Source organism: Thalassophryne amazonica, chromosome 15, assembly GCF_902500255.1.
Source record: "Thalassophryne amazonica chromosome 15, fThaAma1.1, whole genome shotgun sequence".
NCBI lineage: Eukaryota > Metazoa > Chordata > Actinopteri > Batrachoidiformes > Batrachoididae > Thalassophryne > Thalassophryne amazonica.
Genome location: NC_047117.1, coordinates 58,587,165 through 58,603,281, shown reverse-complemented (window position 1 = coordinate 58,603,281; position 16,117 = coordinate 58,587,165). Strand labels below are relative to the sequence as shown.

General features: G+C 39.8%; 1 protein-coding gene across 1 annotated transcript in view; it reads right to left on the bottom strand.

Annotated features, from left to right (window-relative positions):
* Positions 1–770: 770 nt before the first annotated feature.
* Positions 771–16,117, bottom strand: part of LOC117526891 (hepatic lectin-like) — a 39,553-nt gene continuing 24,206 nt past the window's right edge. Inside the window, exon 6 of the mRNA XM_034188972.1 lies at positions 771–1,111. Coding sequence (XP_034044863.1) covers positions 976–1,111 — 136 coding nt within the window. The 3' untranslated portion in view covers positions 771–975. The remainder of the gene's footprint in view (positions 1,112–16,117) is intronic.

Here is a 16,117-nt window from a genome sequence, read left to right as displayed (position 1 = left end):
TCCTGTCCTGGGTGTACCCCGCCTCACGCTCTATAATTGCTGGAATAGGCTCCAGCCCCCTGCGACCCTTAATTGGACTAAGCGGTAGAAGATGGATGGATGGAGTTGATTAACGTTTGTCTGTTGAAGTCATGTTTTACCAATTTTGATGTTGCTGTAATGTTTCCACAGGTTCAGAAAATATAAAAATAACATTATAAAGATTTCAGACAGCATGTTACATCTCACTATAATTCCACTGATGTGTCTATAAATAAATGCAGCATCGTCCCCACACCAGCAGGAGAAAGGTGAAGGTGAGAAAACAGCATTTACTCCACTGGTACTGAGGAGCTTTTGAGCAAAGCTCTTACAGGCTCCTCACTGGAGGAGGTGGTTAACTGCCAACACATTAGACTGAAGGTGTTTATATCAGTGTGAATACAGTCGGGGGGGAGTTTTGGAGAACACAAACACACTCATCTTCAAGCGCTTAATCCAATTAAGGGTCGCAGGGGGCTGGAGCCTATCCCAGCAGTCATAGAAAGCGAGGCGGGGTACACCCAGGACAGGACGCCAGTCTGTCACAGGACCACAAACAGACAAACAAACACATTCACACCCACTTGCACACCCACGGACAATTTAAAGATTCCAATCTACCTTATCTGCATGTCTTTGGATGTGGGAGGAAACCGGAGCACCCAGAGGAAACCCACGCAAACACGGGGAGAACACGTAAAACTCCACACAGAAAGGCCACAGGTGGGAATTGAACTTATGACCTTCTCGCTGTGAGGCAACAGTGCTAACCACTAAGCCACCGTGATTTTGTAATAAGAGTTTCAGAGAAAGAAAATTCAAGAAACAATCACAAGAATCACCCTTTTTTCTTTTGGGTGCTCCTGTTTGGGGGCTGCAGCAGTTCATCATACATCTTCATCTCAACCGAACCATGTGGAACTCTTATTTCATATATTAATTTAATTTATTTATTCACTTTTCACAGATCCATCTACGGAGAAACTGCTGACAATTAAGATCATTCCAGTTTATCAGAGACTTAGATGGGAGAACAACCGCACAGTCTTCATTATTGCCAGTGTTATTTGGTTCCCCACTCAGCCAGTACCTACAGAGAAACAATTCCTTGGTCAATCTTTAAAATCATCACACTGAAAATAGCAGAAATCAAAACTGACTTCTTTGTATTTTTTAGCATGCAACAATGACATTCAACATAACTAATAAAAAAGGTCAAATTTTTAAAAGACAGGAGAATTTTGTAATTTGTAAAGTCAGATACGTCCTGAATGTTAATTTTCATAAAACAGCACTCGAGACACAAACTATGTGCCACAGAAACGAGTTACCACAGTGTGTAACTACTGTACTGTGACACGTTGTTTAATGTAATTCAACCCAGAAGATTAACACAGATCAACACAAACTGCCTTCACAGCAGAAACATTTTTGAGCACATTTTTCAATCCGTGCATGGTTGTGCATGCAGAGGTGTTGTTTTCCATCCTATGTGTCCATCCATCCATCTGTGTGTGAACAAAGTCACTCAGAAGGTTTCATGTGATTTATACCAAACTTGGTGAAACGTTTGAGGGTGAACAAAGACAAAATTATTTGATTTGGACAAAAATCTTTTAAATGTCAAGGTCACAGGCCAAGGTCAAAAATGTATCCCAGTGCTTTATAGGGAATATTTAGAATGGCTAAGAAACATATACATTATGATTACCATTAACCAGGAATATCAAGGCATATAGCAATGTTCGGTTGGCTTTTAATGTTTTGATTTTGGGTGACATTGAAAAGTCAAGGTCATAACTGCTACATTTGGAGCCAGTGTGGATAAAATATGTTTGTTGTGTTTTGTCTCGGTCAAGGATAAAGTGGTTCAATTTTGGGGTAACACTTTACTTGAAAGTATCGTCATAATCATGACATGACACAGTCATAAATCTGTCATAAGTATTATGTCAATGTCATAAATGTTTATGACAGCTGTCATAAAGTGTCATTCGGTTTTTGTCATGACAAGTTGACATTTTTTGGGTTGTCTTGATTATGACAACTTGACATTAATCAAAGTGACATTACCAGAAGTTGTCTTTGTCATGACAACTTGACATTAAATTTGTTTGTGATGTCCTTATTATGGCAACTTGACATTAATCAAAGTGACATAACTAGATAATGCCTTTGACACTTTATAATAACTACATCTTATTTAGCCTTAATTAAGCATGTAAAATGAATTTGTTGCTAATGAATTAGTAACAAATAATCAATTAAGAATGACTCATACTTAATAAGTAATTAACTAATGCATTTAATTAATGCTTTACTTCCAATGAATACTCTCCTGCATTATGTGTATACTAAATTGTTTCTGTACATAATAAACCACGAACAAATATTTGTAAGTGCACGTATGTGTGTATTATTACACCCTGAATAAGACATGTATTAATGATCAGGAAGTGTCTGAATAAATGATTTACCAATTGTGCAATGCATGTGTAATTCACACAGTTGCTAATACTGAGCAGCGAGAGGCAACAGAGCCGCTGAGCTTAGTGAGGATGATGACAAACGAGCGTGAGCATGTTCTCACAGTCCATCTAGCTCAATTTCTGCCATGACCGCAAACCGGAAGTACACGTTTGTCACCGCAAACAGGAGGTTCATACAGGAAGTACACAAGAAGAATGATGGGAGAGACCGAGGTGCATGATGGTAGAACCTTTTTCCCAGAAATGCATAGAAATGGCATTACGTCGTCCCGCCAGACACGAGCGTAAAGGCAGGTGAAGGAATACACTGAGTGAGCCGCATTATCGCTGTAACTCTATAGCTTCAGTCAACAAAGTAGTTTGGAAAAATTAATAAGCCAGTTTTGAGTTTCTCAGTGCGCATGTGCAGTGAACTAGCTAACACTTCTGGTTAATAGATCAATGCATACAAACTCCCTGCCAATGCCAACAAGACAGTGTTTTTTAAAGCAACATAACAGCTTAAAGAGCTGAAAGGAATTACACTGTGGACATAAAATGTTATTAAAACATTTCTAAAGTCAGTACTTGTACTATGTAGGCCCCATTCTATGACAAGCCACTTCCACAGTTTGTAAACAAAGTAGCAAAATTATCAGGCTATTAATGAGCCATTTGTGTACTAATTAAAAGGCAACAGAATAATAATGAAACTACACTCTGGACCTACATTCAGGTTAGTAATGTTTTTTAATCTGAAAGTCAAATATAAAGCCCTGTTAGTGAAATTTCAGATGGATTCCTGGGATATTTCAACATTGAGAAGATGTATGTGACACATGAATAGATTACTATCTAATGCAGGGGTGGCCAAGTCCGGTCCTCGAGATCTACCTTCCTGACACTCTTAGTTGTCTCCCTGTTCCAACACACCTGAATCCAATGAAAGACTCATTAGCGGGGTTTTAATGAGTCTTTCATTGGATTCAGGTGTGTTGGAACAGGGAGACAACTAAGAGTGTCAGGAAGGTAGATCTCGAGGACCGGACTTGGCCACCCCCGAGGATCAGCTTCTTAAAAAGTGGTCAGTGGTAACTACTCATTTCTCATCAAATTTGTGAATTAGACATAAATAATATATTGTTGTGACACTGATTACAGATCTTGAAGAAAGAATCAAATTTCTATGATATACTGTATATAGAAAAAGTATGAACTGTTAGTAATTTGTTGCTTATTCATAATGGCAGGTACTATAATGAACATTTTACAATTAGAATTTTAGAATTACTGTCAACTGTTTCTGATTTGTTGCTTATTTATAATTAGAGGTCCTGTAAAGAATATTTCTACATTGTACATAGCATAAGTATCTAGTTTCATTAAAATGTTGTTTTATGATATTGTCATTAAATATATTTCAGTATATTTATAATTGCAATTTAATACATGCTATACATGTTGTCAGTGTCACAAGTCAGGAGAATAAATATCTGTCATTGTGTCAACATAATTTTTTTAATGAAGTTATTAAAATAATATTGCCCAATTTAATCTTCAATTTTTACAGTATTTCAATCAATCAACTTCAATATTTTTTGATAGAGAAAAACACAGCTCGGTCAAAGGCTTTGCGTTCATTATATTAGTTAGTTAAATCTTTTTGTGAACTTTTCTGAAGTGAAGACTATTTCCCAGGGACCACCACTGGCGGCGCTCAGATGCTCTCCGTCTCGCTTTTATGACGTCATCAACAGAGGGCGTTACGCCATTAAATATTCCAAAGTATGGCTGAAATGCTGTACAGAACAACACATCCAGTACCAGTGAGGAGAGGGGGACAGCGTAAAATACAGCAAGTTGTGAAACAAGCAGTAAGTGTATTTTTGTTTGCTTACTCGAGAATTGCTAACAAGCTAATTAGCACTGGGTAGTATATTTGAAGCAGTCTGGCCGCCATATTACCACTCCCTTCAACCACTCCCTGGTGAATTTGTTATAAAGTGCCTGTTTGTGCAGATGTAAACTGCACAGATCGCCAGTTCAAAGGCTGTGGACAAAGGATGTAGAGTTTGTAGTGAAATCTTTTGGAGAACAATACAGATAAAATGTGTTTTTTTTTTCCTGTTATTCAATTCAATAAGATTCCGTGATTAATGGTAAATGCTTTTCCAATTGAGTGCATGAATGTTTCATATTTTGAGGAAGGAATGTAGTGCATTGTTTAAGCAGCATAATGTTATGAGCTTGCTGGTAATTGCACCAAACTTGTATAAACTTTGATTAAAAAAAAATCAGAATTTTAAAAAAATCCAACTGTCATAATTTATGTAAGCGTGAGGGAATAAGCCTGAAAATGACATGCATGCTGTATTTTATGTTTGAAGAAAAAAGTTTAACTAAACTGTATAAAAAACTGAGCAGGTGAATGAAAATTATAGCAATGAATGTACAGGAATATTGTGTGTAAGGTGAACAGAGTCAAGGAGACTTAATGTAGAAAGATAAGGGGAATTTAAAAGCAAGTAGAAATACAGTCGAAATTCAAATTTCATTGCATTTATCATGGACATGTCATTACAGTTTAAATGACAAAAGAGTCTGACTAAATATTCTTAAAACTGTAACCATTGCATCCCATGTGACAATGACATTAGAAGTATAAGAAAACAAATTATTACATTTCTGAATTCAATATTGGTATATGTGATACATGACACTCACTGGCAGTACTGAGGAGAACTGAGTATTTGTCCCAGTGAAATATGAGTAACTGAGAAGAGAAGGGGAAGAAAGTGTCAAAGTACTAAAATAAAGAAAGGAAATAAATTAAATAGCTAATCATGGCATACATAGATTAGGACGGATGAAGGTTACATTAACTGAAAAACAAAAGGAAGGAAATGAGACTCAGCTCAGTTATTACTCAAAATTGTTGTCATTCTAACAAGCCGTCAACATGCGGTGCACAAAGCTTGCGAGTGGTAACGTGGCCACTCGTTTGCTTCAGCGGTTTGTACGGCGATTATGGGCCAATGAGATATCCGGATATTTTTACATACAGATCAGTGACTGCAACCCTGGTGTCACTCGCAAGGCTCAACACAGAGTGCATTAATATACATATTTATTTTTCAAACAATTATGAAAAAAATATATGTACATGTATGATTTGCTTGAATTTTTTCATCCTGTCTGTTATGCCTTTTGATTCAAGACTACTTTTCACTTTAAGTATTTCTGCATTGTTTAAATAATAATAATAATAATAATTAATAATGGATTAGATTTATATTGCTCTTTATAATGTCTCAATGTTTTCTCAAAGCACTTACATTTTTGTTTCTAACGGTGTTTACACAATGGGGGATTTTCAGGTTGCAATCGTCCAACGCCTACGTGCATGCGTCATGACGTCACATCTCTATCCAGTTAGGGAGGCGTGGTTTTGTTCAACAAAAAGAACTGTCAAGAATCTTTCTCGTCACTGTTTGGAGTTGTGTGGAGGTAGGAATAGCCTTTTGAATGCTTGAACAACGATGTCAGTCGCACAAAGAAATCAAATAATAATGAAAACTTGTTCATTGCGCCCAGAATGATGGTATTTTGGTAATTGAACTTTCCTAGCAACGAATGTAAACCCCCAGTCACACATCACTAATGAAGGACACCAAAGCCAAAATGAAACAAGAAATCCGGACTTGTGTTGGCTTTCAGGGACATTGTTTAACCGGTGTCCAGTTTCGATTGGTTAACCACTCCATGAGGCCTCATAACAATGGGTTGGTTAGCCACTCGGTGAAGCGTCATAACAATGGATCGGTTAGCCGCTCCGTGAGGCATCATAACAATGGATCAGTTAGCCGCTCCGTGAGGCATCATAACAATGGATCGGTTAGCCGCTCCGTGAGGCATCATAACAATGGATCAGTTAGCCGCTCCATGAGGCATCATAACAATGGATCAGTTAGCCGCTCCGTGAGGCATCATAACAATGGATCGGTTAGCCGCTCCGTGAGGCATCATAACAATGGATCAGTTAGCCGCTCCGTGAGGCATCATAACAATGGATCAGTTAGCCGCTCCGTGAGGCATCATAACAATGGGTCGGTTAGCCGCTCCGTGAGGCATCATAACAATGGATCAGTTAGCTGCTCTGTGAGGCGTCATGACAACAGATCGGAGAGCCACTCCGTGAGGTGTCATAACAACCAGGAGTGACTATTGACCCGGCGGCCGGGTACTCACAGTCAAAGTTTGCTATTCACCCGGCTGCTGTCTCTCTCTGGCCGGTGTAAAGGGTTTAGCACTCCCCTCACACCGGGACCACACTGACTAACAGTCTCTGAAAGAAGCTACTTACAGCAGAAGTCACTCTTCTGTTTTTTACTCGGACTCGCAGACTGAGTGTTTTGCTTTTTACGTTTTGCTTTTTTGGAGAAGACACAATGCTTCACAAACATGATAACTGGCCCATAACAACCAATGGGTTAGCCGCAAGGCATCATAACGAGCTGTTGTTTCTAATGACGCCAAACACGTGAGCGAGAGGCTCACTAACCAGAAGTCTCAGCAGCGCAATTTGATAAGTGTCCATTCAGTGTAATTTTCTAGTTTTCTTTTCTTTTAATAAACTTCTCTGTGCTCTCTGCCTCAGGTGTTTTGATGGCCCCAACTGCAATGTTGGATGAAAACAGATCAGATGAAAAAAAAATGCTGGAGATGAAAGCAGGCTGGCAAAATGACAAAATCGATGAGCTGACTAATGAACAAGACTTTCTGAAGGAGCAGTTGGCATCAGGTAAATCTTTTTCACTATATTAAAATGTACTGTATGTGTTGTCCCTGTGTGTATTTCTCTGTTTGCTCAAACATTACAATTATACAGCAAAATGAGTCTATTCCAGAAAAAAAAAAACCCAACTACTACAACAACAAAAACAATAACAAAAAGGGGAAATTGGGGAAAAAATTGGGGAAAAAGGGGAAAAAGGGGAAATTGGTTAAATTTGTGTAAAACTGAATGTAGGCTCGTCTTTCAGAAACCATCTCCATCTTACCCTGTCCTCCTCTGTCACACCAACAACCTGCATGTCCTCCCTCAGTACATCCATAAACCTCCTCTTTGGCTTCCCTCTTCTCCTCCTGCCTGGTGGCTCCATCCTCTGCATCCTTCTCCCTGTATACCCTAGGTCTCTATTTGCGCATGTTGAAACCATCTCAATTTCACCTCCCTGACTTCGTCTCCAAACTGTCCCACCTGAGCTGTCCGTCTGATATGTTCATTCCTAATCCTGTCCATCCTTGTCACTCCCAAGGAGCATCGCAGCATCTTCAGCTCTGCCACCTCCAGCTCTGCCACCTCCAGGTCTACCTCCTGTCTTTTTTTTAGTGCCACCGTCTCTGAGCCGTACAACATAGCTGGTCTCACTACTGTCTTGTAACATTCCCTTTCCCTCTTGCAAATATCCTTCTGTCACAAATCACTCCTGCCACCTTTCTCCACCCTGCCTGCACTCTCTTCTTCACCTCTCTACCACACTCTCCATTCAACCTGGTCTGATGGCAAGTCGTGATTCAGCAGCACGAAATATACATTAATGTATTGGTTCGTGATATTGTGACGAAAAGTGCCCCATTTTCATCATAGCAGCACAAATTCATTCTAATTCATTCTGTGATGGCTGCACGAAATTAAAAATGAAGTGGGGGTCAGGGTGGTTATGGTTAGGGTGGGGGGAAAGCGTAAGATTAGGTTATGATTAAGGTTGGGGTCGGGGGTAGGAGTAGGGTTAGGAATAGTGAGTAAAAAAAAATTGACTCATTTCGTCAAGGGAGAATGAAAAAAAAAAGACTGGATGAGTGGGCTGCTCCATTACTTTGGACAATTGAACCCAAGTATTTAAACTCATCTACCTTCACCACCTCTACTCCTTGCAACTTCAGTATTCCACCAGGCTCCCTCGCATTCACACATGTACTTGTACTCAGTCTTGCTTTGACTGACTTTCATTCCCTTTCTCTCCAGAGCATATCTCCACATCTCCAGGCTAGACTCAACCTGTTCTCTACTCTCAGTACAGCTCACAATGTCATCAGCAAACATCATAGTCCATGGAGACTTCTGTCTGACCTCATCCATCATCCTGTCCATCACCACTGTGAACAAGAAGGGGCTCAGAGCTGATCCTAGGTGTAATCCCAACTCAACCTTGAATGCACCTGTCATTCCTACTGCACATCTCACCACTTTCACAGTGTCCTTGAACATACCCGTTGTCTGGAATTATGACGGACACACAGAATGTACTGGCTGTGATCCAGATTTTTATTTATTTATGCATTTCTTTATTTTCTTTCTTTCTTTCTTTATTTTGGTCAACATCTTTGCAAAAGGAACTTTATTTGTGTTTTTTTTTATTGTATTTGATTTTAAAAATTCTACCATTTTTCATGGGGAAATTCAAGTTTCATTTGGAATATTAGACCAGAAAACAAAAATTACACTCCTTAGTCACTGTTTCATGATTACATATTTGTTTTGCCACACCTAGCAAAGCTTCCAAAATTTATTTATTATTTACAAGATTTGAGTAAGTTTAAACACAACTACAACAACAAGAACAACAACAGCTCATGGTTTTGAGCAGAGGTGGGCACAGCTAACCAAAAAGTTAGCTTCGATAACCGCTAATCAGCGAACTGAAAAGTTATCTTTTATAACACTAAACCACCAAAAAATTTTATCGGAAACTACAGCTAACCGCTACCTGATAAATTTCAGTATTGACTCCAGTACACGCTCAACTACTAACAAGCCGATTTTGAGTTTAAATACCGCCAATGCTTCTGATAGAATCAAAGGTGATCACAAACCCAATCACAGCCAGTGAGTCAGTACTTCTGTCTTTGTGCACCCTGCACACTACTACTGCTGTAGCAGAAAGCTGCACCAACCTTCAACGTCCTAAGTTTCCATCAAGCAGAGTTCATAAAATTTCTTTAAAAGGAGAAATTTAACACAGCAAGGCCTGGTATATGGCCTGGTATATCTCCAGGTGTCAAAGGGAGACCCTCCGAGCCAACACAGGATGCCTCGGTGTCATAAACCCCCACCCTTTCCAGGATTTAAGACTTCCCAAAGTGCATTCCTCACGGAGCTGCAGATTCCCTTGTCAAGATCCCAAAACAGATGTGCTAGCACCTCTTTCTAAAATCCACAGACACCAAAAGAACATACTTTCTTCCCAAAAGTCCTAGAAATATATTTTTACAACCAGATTCCAGAATAAACAGCTCACTGAAGAATTGCCATCAACTTGTTGATCACAATCCAGTTTTTTCTGATCAAAATCACCCAAATATGGACCTAGTTCACATTTTGTTGATGAAATCCAAAACCCAGTCCATGGAGCAAGAGTGACCCCTGTTGGACGAACTGGGGAAGGACATGTGACCAACTCGTGCAGATTTATATATAATTGTAACCACGTTTTAAAAAGTGGTATTGTTGTAACAGAAAAAAAAAAAAGAAAACAATGTGACCATTTAACGTCACGCATGAAAGTGATATATATTGTATTTTATAATCTGCTCATTGTGGAAAGTTTATCTAGTGTGCTTTTTCATATATAATTGTGTTGTGTGTGCATTTCCACGGAAAACCACTTACAAGAGTTATCCTACAGGACTTGTTTGGTTTTAAAGCGGGAATTTAGGAGCAGACGCTGATTTATATATACTCAACAAAAATATAAATGCAACACTTTTGGTTTTGCTCCTATTTTGTATGAGATGAACTCAAAGATCTAAAACTTTTTCCACATACACAATATCACCATTTCCCTCAAATATTGTTCACAAACCAGTCTAAATCTGTGATAGTGAGCACTTCTCCTTTGCTGAGATAATCCATCCCACCTCACAGGTATGCCATATCAAGATGCTGATTAGACACCATGATTAGTGCACAGGTGTGCCTTAGACTGTCCACAATAAAAGGCCACTCTGAAAGGTGCAGTTTTATCACACAGCACAATGCCATAGATGTCACAAGATTTGAGGGAGCGTGCAATTGGCATGCTGACAGCAGGAATGTCAACCAGAGCTGTTGCTCGTGTATTGAATGTTCATTTCTCTACCATAAGCCGTCTCCAAAGGCGTTTCAGAGAATTTGGCAGTACATCCAACCAGCCTCACAACCGCAGACCACGTGTAACCACACCAGCCCAGGACCTCCACATCCAGCATGTTCACCTCCAAGATCGTCTGAGACCAGCCACTCGGACAGCTGCTGAAACAATCGGTTTGCATAACCAAAGAATTTCTGCACAAACTGCCAGAAACCGTCTCAGGGAAGCTCATCTGCATGCTCGTCGTCCTCATCGGGGTCTCGACCTGACTCCAGTTCATCGCCATAACCGGCTTGAGTGGGTAAATGCTCACATTCACTGGCGTTTGGCACGTTGGAGAGGTGTTCTCTTCACAGATGATGCCAAGGAGATGTGTTGCACTGCATGAGGCAAATGGTGGTCACACCAGATACTGACTGGTATCCCCCCTCAATAAAACAAAACTGCACCTTTCAGAGTGGCCTTTTATTGTGGACAGTCTAAGGCACACCTGTGTACTAATCATGGTGTCTAATCAGCATCTTGGTATGGCACACCTGTGAGGTGGGATGGATTATCTCAGCAAAGGAGAAGTGCTCACTATCACAGATTTAGAATGGTTTGTGAACAATATTTGAGGGAAATGGTGATATTGTGTATGTGGAAAAAGTTTTAGATCTTTGAGTTCATCTCATACAACATGGGAGCAAAAACAAAAGTGTTGAAAAGTATCCGACCTTATTATTTTTTTCAAAAACCATATGGATTTGAATCACGTGTGATTACATCAGACATGCTTGAACCCTCATGGGCATGCAAGAGTTTTTTCACGCCTGTCGGTTCCGTCATTTGCCTGTGGGCAGTCTTTGAGTGAGGAGTGGCCCACCCTCTCATCGATTTTTTTTCATTGTTTAGGAATGGCTCAGAGACTGTTGCTTTGTTTGATCAAAATTTTTTCAAAACTGTAAGGCACAACTGAGTGGACACAATTCGATAAATTCAGCTGGTTTTCGGTAAAACTTTTAATGGCTGATGAGAGATTTTGGTCTGTAAGTGTCCACTCGGATATTCCTCACAGGTCCAGAAAAATTTTTGATAAAGCAACGCGCGCCATCTCGAGCAGCGTGTGAAACAAAGGAATTCAGCTGAGAGGGCTGGACCACATCTCACTCAAGGCCTGCCCATAGGGAAATGACGTCACCGACGTGTGAAAAAACTCACGCATGCGCACGAGGGTTCAAGCATGATTGGTGTAATCGCATGTCATTCAAATCCATATAGTTAAAAAAAATAAAATAAAAGTGTCGGTTTCTTATCTAATAGACCTCGTAAAACCAGACAAAGAAACTCAGAAAAAAACTATAGTACCCAGAATTCTTGGAGGTGGAGCTTTTAACCCTTTAAAAGCCTGTGCCCCCGGCAACTCGTTCTCTTACGCCTTTCTCTCTTACGCTTTTTCTCTTTCACCTGCCTCTTACGTGTTCTTCTTCTTGTGTCCAGATGCTGCTTCAGCTGTCAATTTTATGACTCTTTGTTTGAAACCACGTGCTGCTTAAAACTTATTTCTTGTTTGGTGTGCACCAACAAGAAATTTCTTTCCTTTTTTATACAGATAACTTTTGCTCAACTTTTGCAAAGTTAAATGTGCAGGCGCATTTCCTTTTTTGATTTTTCATATTAAAACCTTTTTCTTCTTAAACTCCAAATTCCTCTCGTGAACATTTTTCTCACAAAGTCAACTATTTTTGTGTTGAGTTTTTGATTTGACCCGGCTTTCACTGATGATAATGAAAGACGAATTTTTGATTTTTTGATAGAAAATAAAGATGCTCAAACCTTTATTCTGACAGCCCAGACTATGAGCACTGCAGAGATAAAAACATCCAGGTCAGCTAAGCCGCAACAGAGAGTGAACTGCCGTCGCAAGTCACAGCAATTACAATGGAAAGCGCCCATGGTAACCCAGTAAACCGGGCGCGGTGACCGGAAAAGTCCCTTTTCCAAGGTACCGGAGACAGCTGTGCAGACAGACGGTTCCTTGACTGAAAACCAGACGGCTTCCAGCATTGGACCTCATGGAGACCAACTGCACTGCGCCTACAAGTAAGACCGGGGCATGTCAGAGATAAACAGAGTGGCTTTATTTAATTCTATTCAAAATCATTAATCTTCTCTCATGTTAATAAATACCAAAGTAAATTCCCTGCTGATTAGAATGAATTTAAATCCTAAACTCCCCCTACAAAACCAAAATTATCTGAATGTCATGTAATCATTGCTCATTTTATTTCATCATCATCAAACTGCTTACTGTGATATGTTCTGTTTTTTAACTCCTGCTTGAGTTAAATAAACATCTTAAATGTGTGAAGTTTTCTGTGATTTTGTATGGTTTACAGAGGGTGTCGGATCTGGCCTGCAGAAGTTACTACTGAAGATTTGACTGATTTTAATATTTCCTATTGACTGACCCTAAAATCAGCGATATTATAACCTTGTTATAAGTTAATTCGGTCATAGGTGGTGCCCCCAGTATTTGATGTAAAATTATCCGCCAGTGATAATTTCAAATAACCTAAAACACATATTATATTCTTCCTGATTCTCTTATAGTGCAAAGAAGTGTCATTGGCCTACACAGCATACAGTAGTCCCTCCGTGAGGCAGACATCTTAAAAAGGAAAGCAAGTTTGACTTCTGGTTTTGATTTATAAATCAAATTAATCCAGATAGAATAACATTAATCTGTACAATGTGAATATATAACACATATCTGTTATTTTTAAAAAATGCACTAATTCTGAAGTTTTGAAGATTAACACACAGATGCCCAAAGGGATTATGGGTAAACTGAGCCTCCGCTCACACTGAGTGGTTGACTCATTCATTTTATGTAAAAACCATCACAAGTTAATGCAACGTGTGTTGGTGTTTACAAATAAATGTGCTTTTGTAAAATATGTCATTTTTTTCATTTGTAAAAAAAGGCATTTGCAAAAACCAAAAAGTTGGTTAAGTTGTAATTTGACAACTGTGTGATATAACTGGGTGTCAGTAGATGACAGTGTTCTATGTATTTTGACCCATCTACTGGATGGCAATGGGAAACAGCTCAGTTTACCCTTAATCCCTTTGGACATCTGTGTGTGCTAAATGTTCAAAACTTCAGAATTAATGCATTACTTTAAATGAAAAGATATGTGTTATATTTTCCATTTGTACAAATTACAGAGTTGACATTAATATAGTTATTCTATCTGGATTAATTTGATTTATAAATCAAAACCATAAGTCATACATGCTTTCCTTTTTCATGATGTCTGCCTCACCACTGGACCACTGTATGCTGTCAAAGAAAATTACTTTTTTTTTTTGTGGTAGCCTGGCGGCCCGGTCCCTTCCGTTGTGGTAGAGTTGAGCTCAGCTACCTCGCTGCTGCAAAATACATAGCAGACAGGAGCCAACAGGGTTTCTAAATGTTTTCCAACGTTACTATGTAAAAAAACCTTATGTTATCGGAACTAAATTTATTGGAAGCTATTTGGTCCGCAAATGGTTTCTGAAGTTAGCTGAAAAACTAATCCATGAACAAAAAGTTAGCTTCGCAAATTAGCGGTTAGTGGATTAGCGGGACTGTGCCCACCACTGGTTTTGAGAACAGCCATAAAAGGACAAGTAACATCCTAAAAATTATTTTGGGAAAATTCACCCAAAATAATTCATTTCTAAATATAAACTGTAATCACAGGAGACCTTTATATTGTTAAAATATTAATGCTTAGCTCTCATAATTGTATTTTTTTTTTTTATTATTGTTTAAAGCTTACTGTTTTTGTTTACAGAACTGTAGGCATAGTTACCATTTCCAATGATTCTGTGCACATAATTTTTTTGTATATTCTCAGGTCACCCACAATCACATCTCTTTTGTTTTCCACAGTAACCAGACATCTGACCATTCTAAATATTCTCTATAGTAGCATTAGAAATAATTCTTGACCTTGATGTGTGATGTTAACCTTTATCCATTTCTTCTAAAAACACTTTGTCCTCGGCTGGGGTTCACGGTTTCAAGCTAGATACAAATCAGATTAAAGCAGTGTTATTTTAGAAGGAAACAGCTTGATCACAAACACTGCATGTGTGGATGTAAAGATTCTAAAATATCATCTGATGCTCGGTTCACGTGACAAAATTACACAAGCAACCACATGTTTTGGATTTAGAGGAACCTGTGGTTCACATCTATTTCTCCATATGTGGGACCACGGTCTTATACGAGGTCTATTTGAAAAGTATCCTACCTTTTTATTATATGCAAAAAATATATGGATTTGATTCATATGTTTTTACGTCAGACAAGCTTGAACCCTCGTGCGCATGCGTGAGTTTTTCCACGCCTGTCGGTTGCGTCATTCGCCTGTGAGAAGGCTTTGTGTGAGGAGTGGTCCAGCCCCCTCAGCGGATTTTCATTGTCAGGAAATGGCGGAATGATTTGGGCTTTTTTTCCATCAGAATTTTTTCAGAAACTGTTAGAGACTGGCAGCTGGAAACCATTCGAAAAATTTATCTGGCTTTGGGTGAAAATTTTACGGGCTTCACAGAGAATAAGGACTGTTACTACAGCTTTAAGGACGGCTTTAAGGACGCTCGGCGCGCTGCTTGCCGCGCTGCGTGCCGCCATCGAGAGCCACAAACCACCGGATCATTTCTAAATGGATGGCTCTGTGGAATTGGGACCATCGTGTGCACTTTCTCTGGTTATCACAAGAGCTGGACATCAACCATTTTCCGGCAGATTTCACCTTTAACAAGAGATTTTGTCATGGAAAGCCGAGCGGAGGCTTCGCGCGTCACGACCGATTTGCTGATGGAGCGAGACAAAGGAACACCTCCGTTTTGGTCTCACAGGACGGCTTTGAGGTGGCGTTCAGACAGCTGTTGGTGGTTTTTCCATCGAGTGATTATCCAAGAAATTGTGGATGTGCCTGGACATGCCAGAACATGTCCCGTGGGGCTTCATCATGGCGTTGATGTGCGCCATGTGGCACCACCGCTACGCGCAGAATTCCTCTGCACGTCTGTCTCAATGTGCCAAAAAAGTGCTGATGTCCACGTCTTTTCACAATTCCTGTGCTAGTCAGACGACGTCCCGGATAAAACACAGTGTCCAGTTTGGAAATGAAGGGCACATTCCACTGTTACAGGAGTGTTTGTCATGGAAAGAGGAGCGGAGGCTTCGGTGCCCCATAGCGCACAGCAACGCCGTGATGAAGCCCCACAGGACATGTTCTGGCATGTCCAGGCACATCCACAATTTCTTGGATAATCACTCGATGGAAAAACCACCAACAGCTGTCTGAACGCCACCTCAAAGCCGTCCTGTGAGACCAAAACGGAGGTGTTCCTTTGTCTCGCTCCATCAGCAAATCGGTCATGATGCGCGAAGCCTCCGCTCAGCTTTCCATGACAAAATCTCTTGTTAAAAGTGAAATCTGCCGGAAAATCGTTGATGTC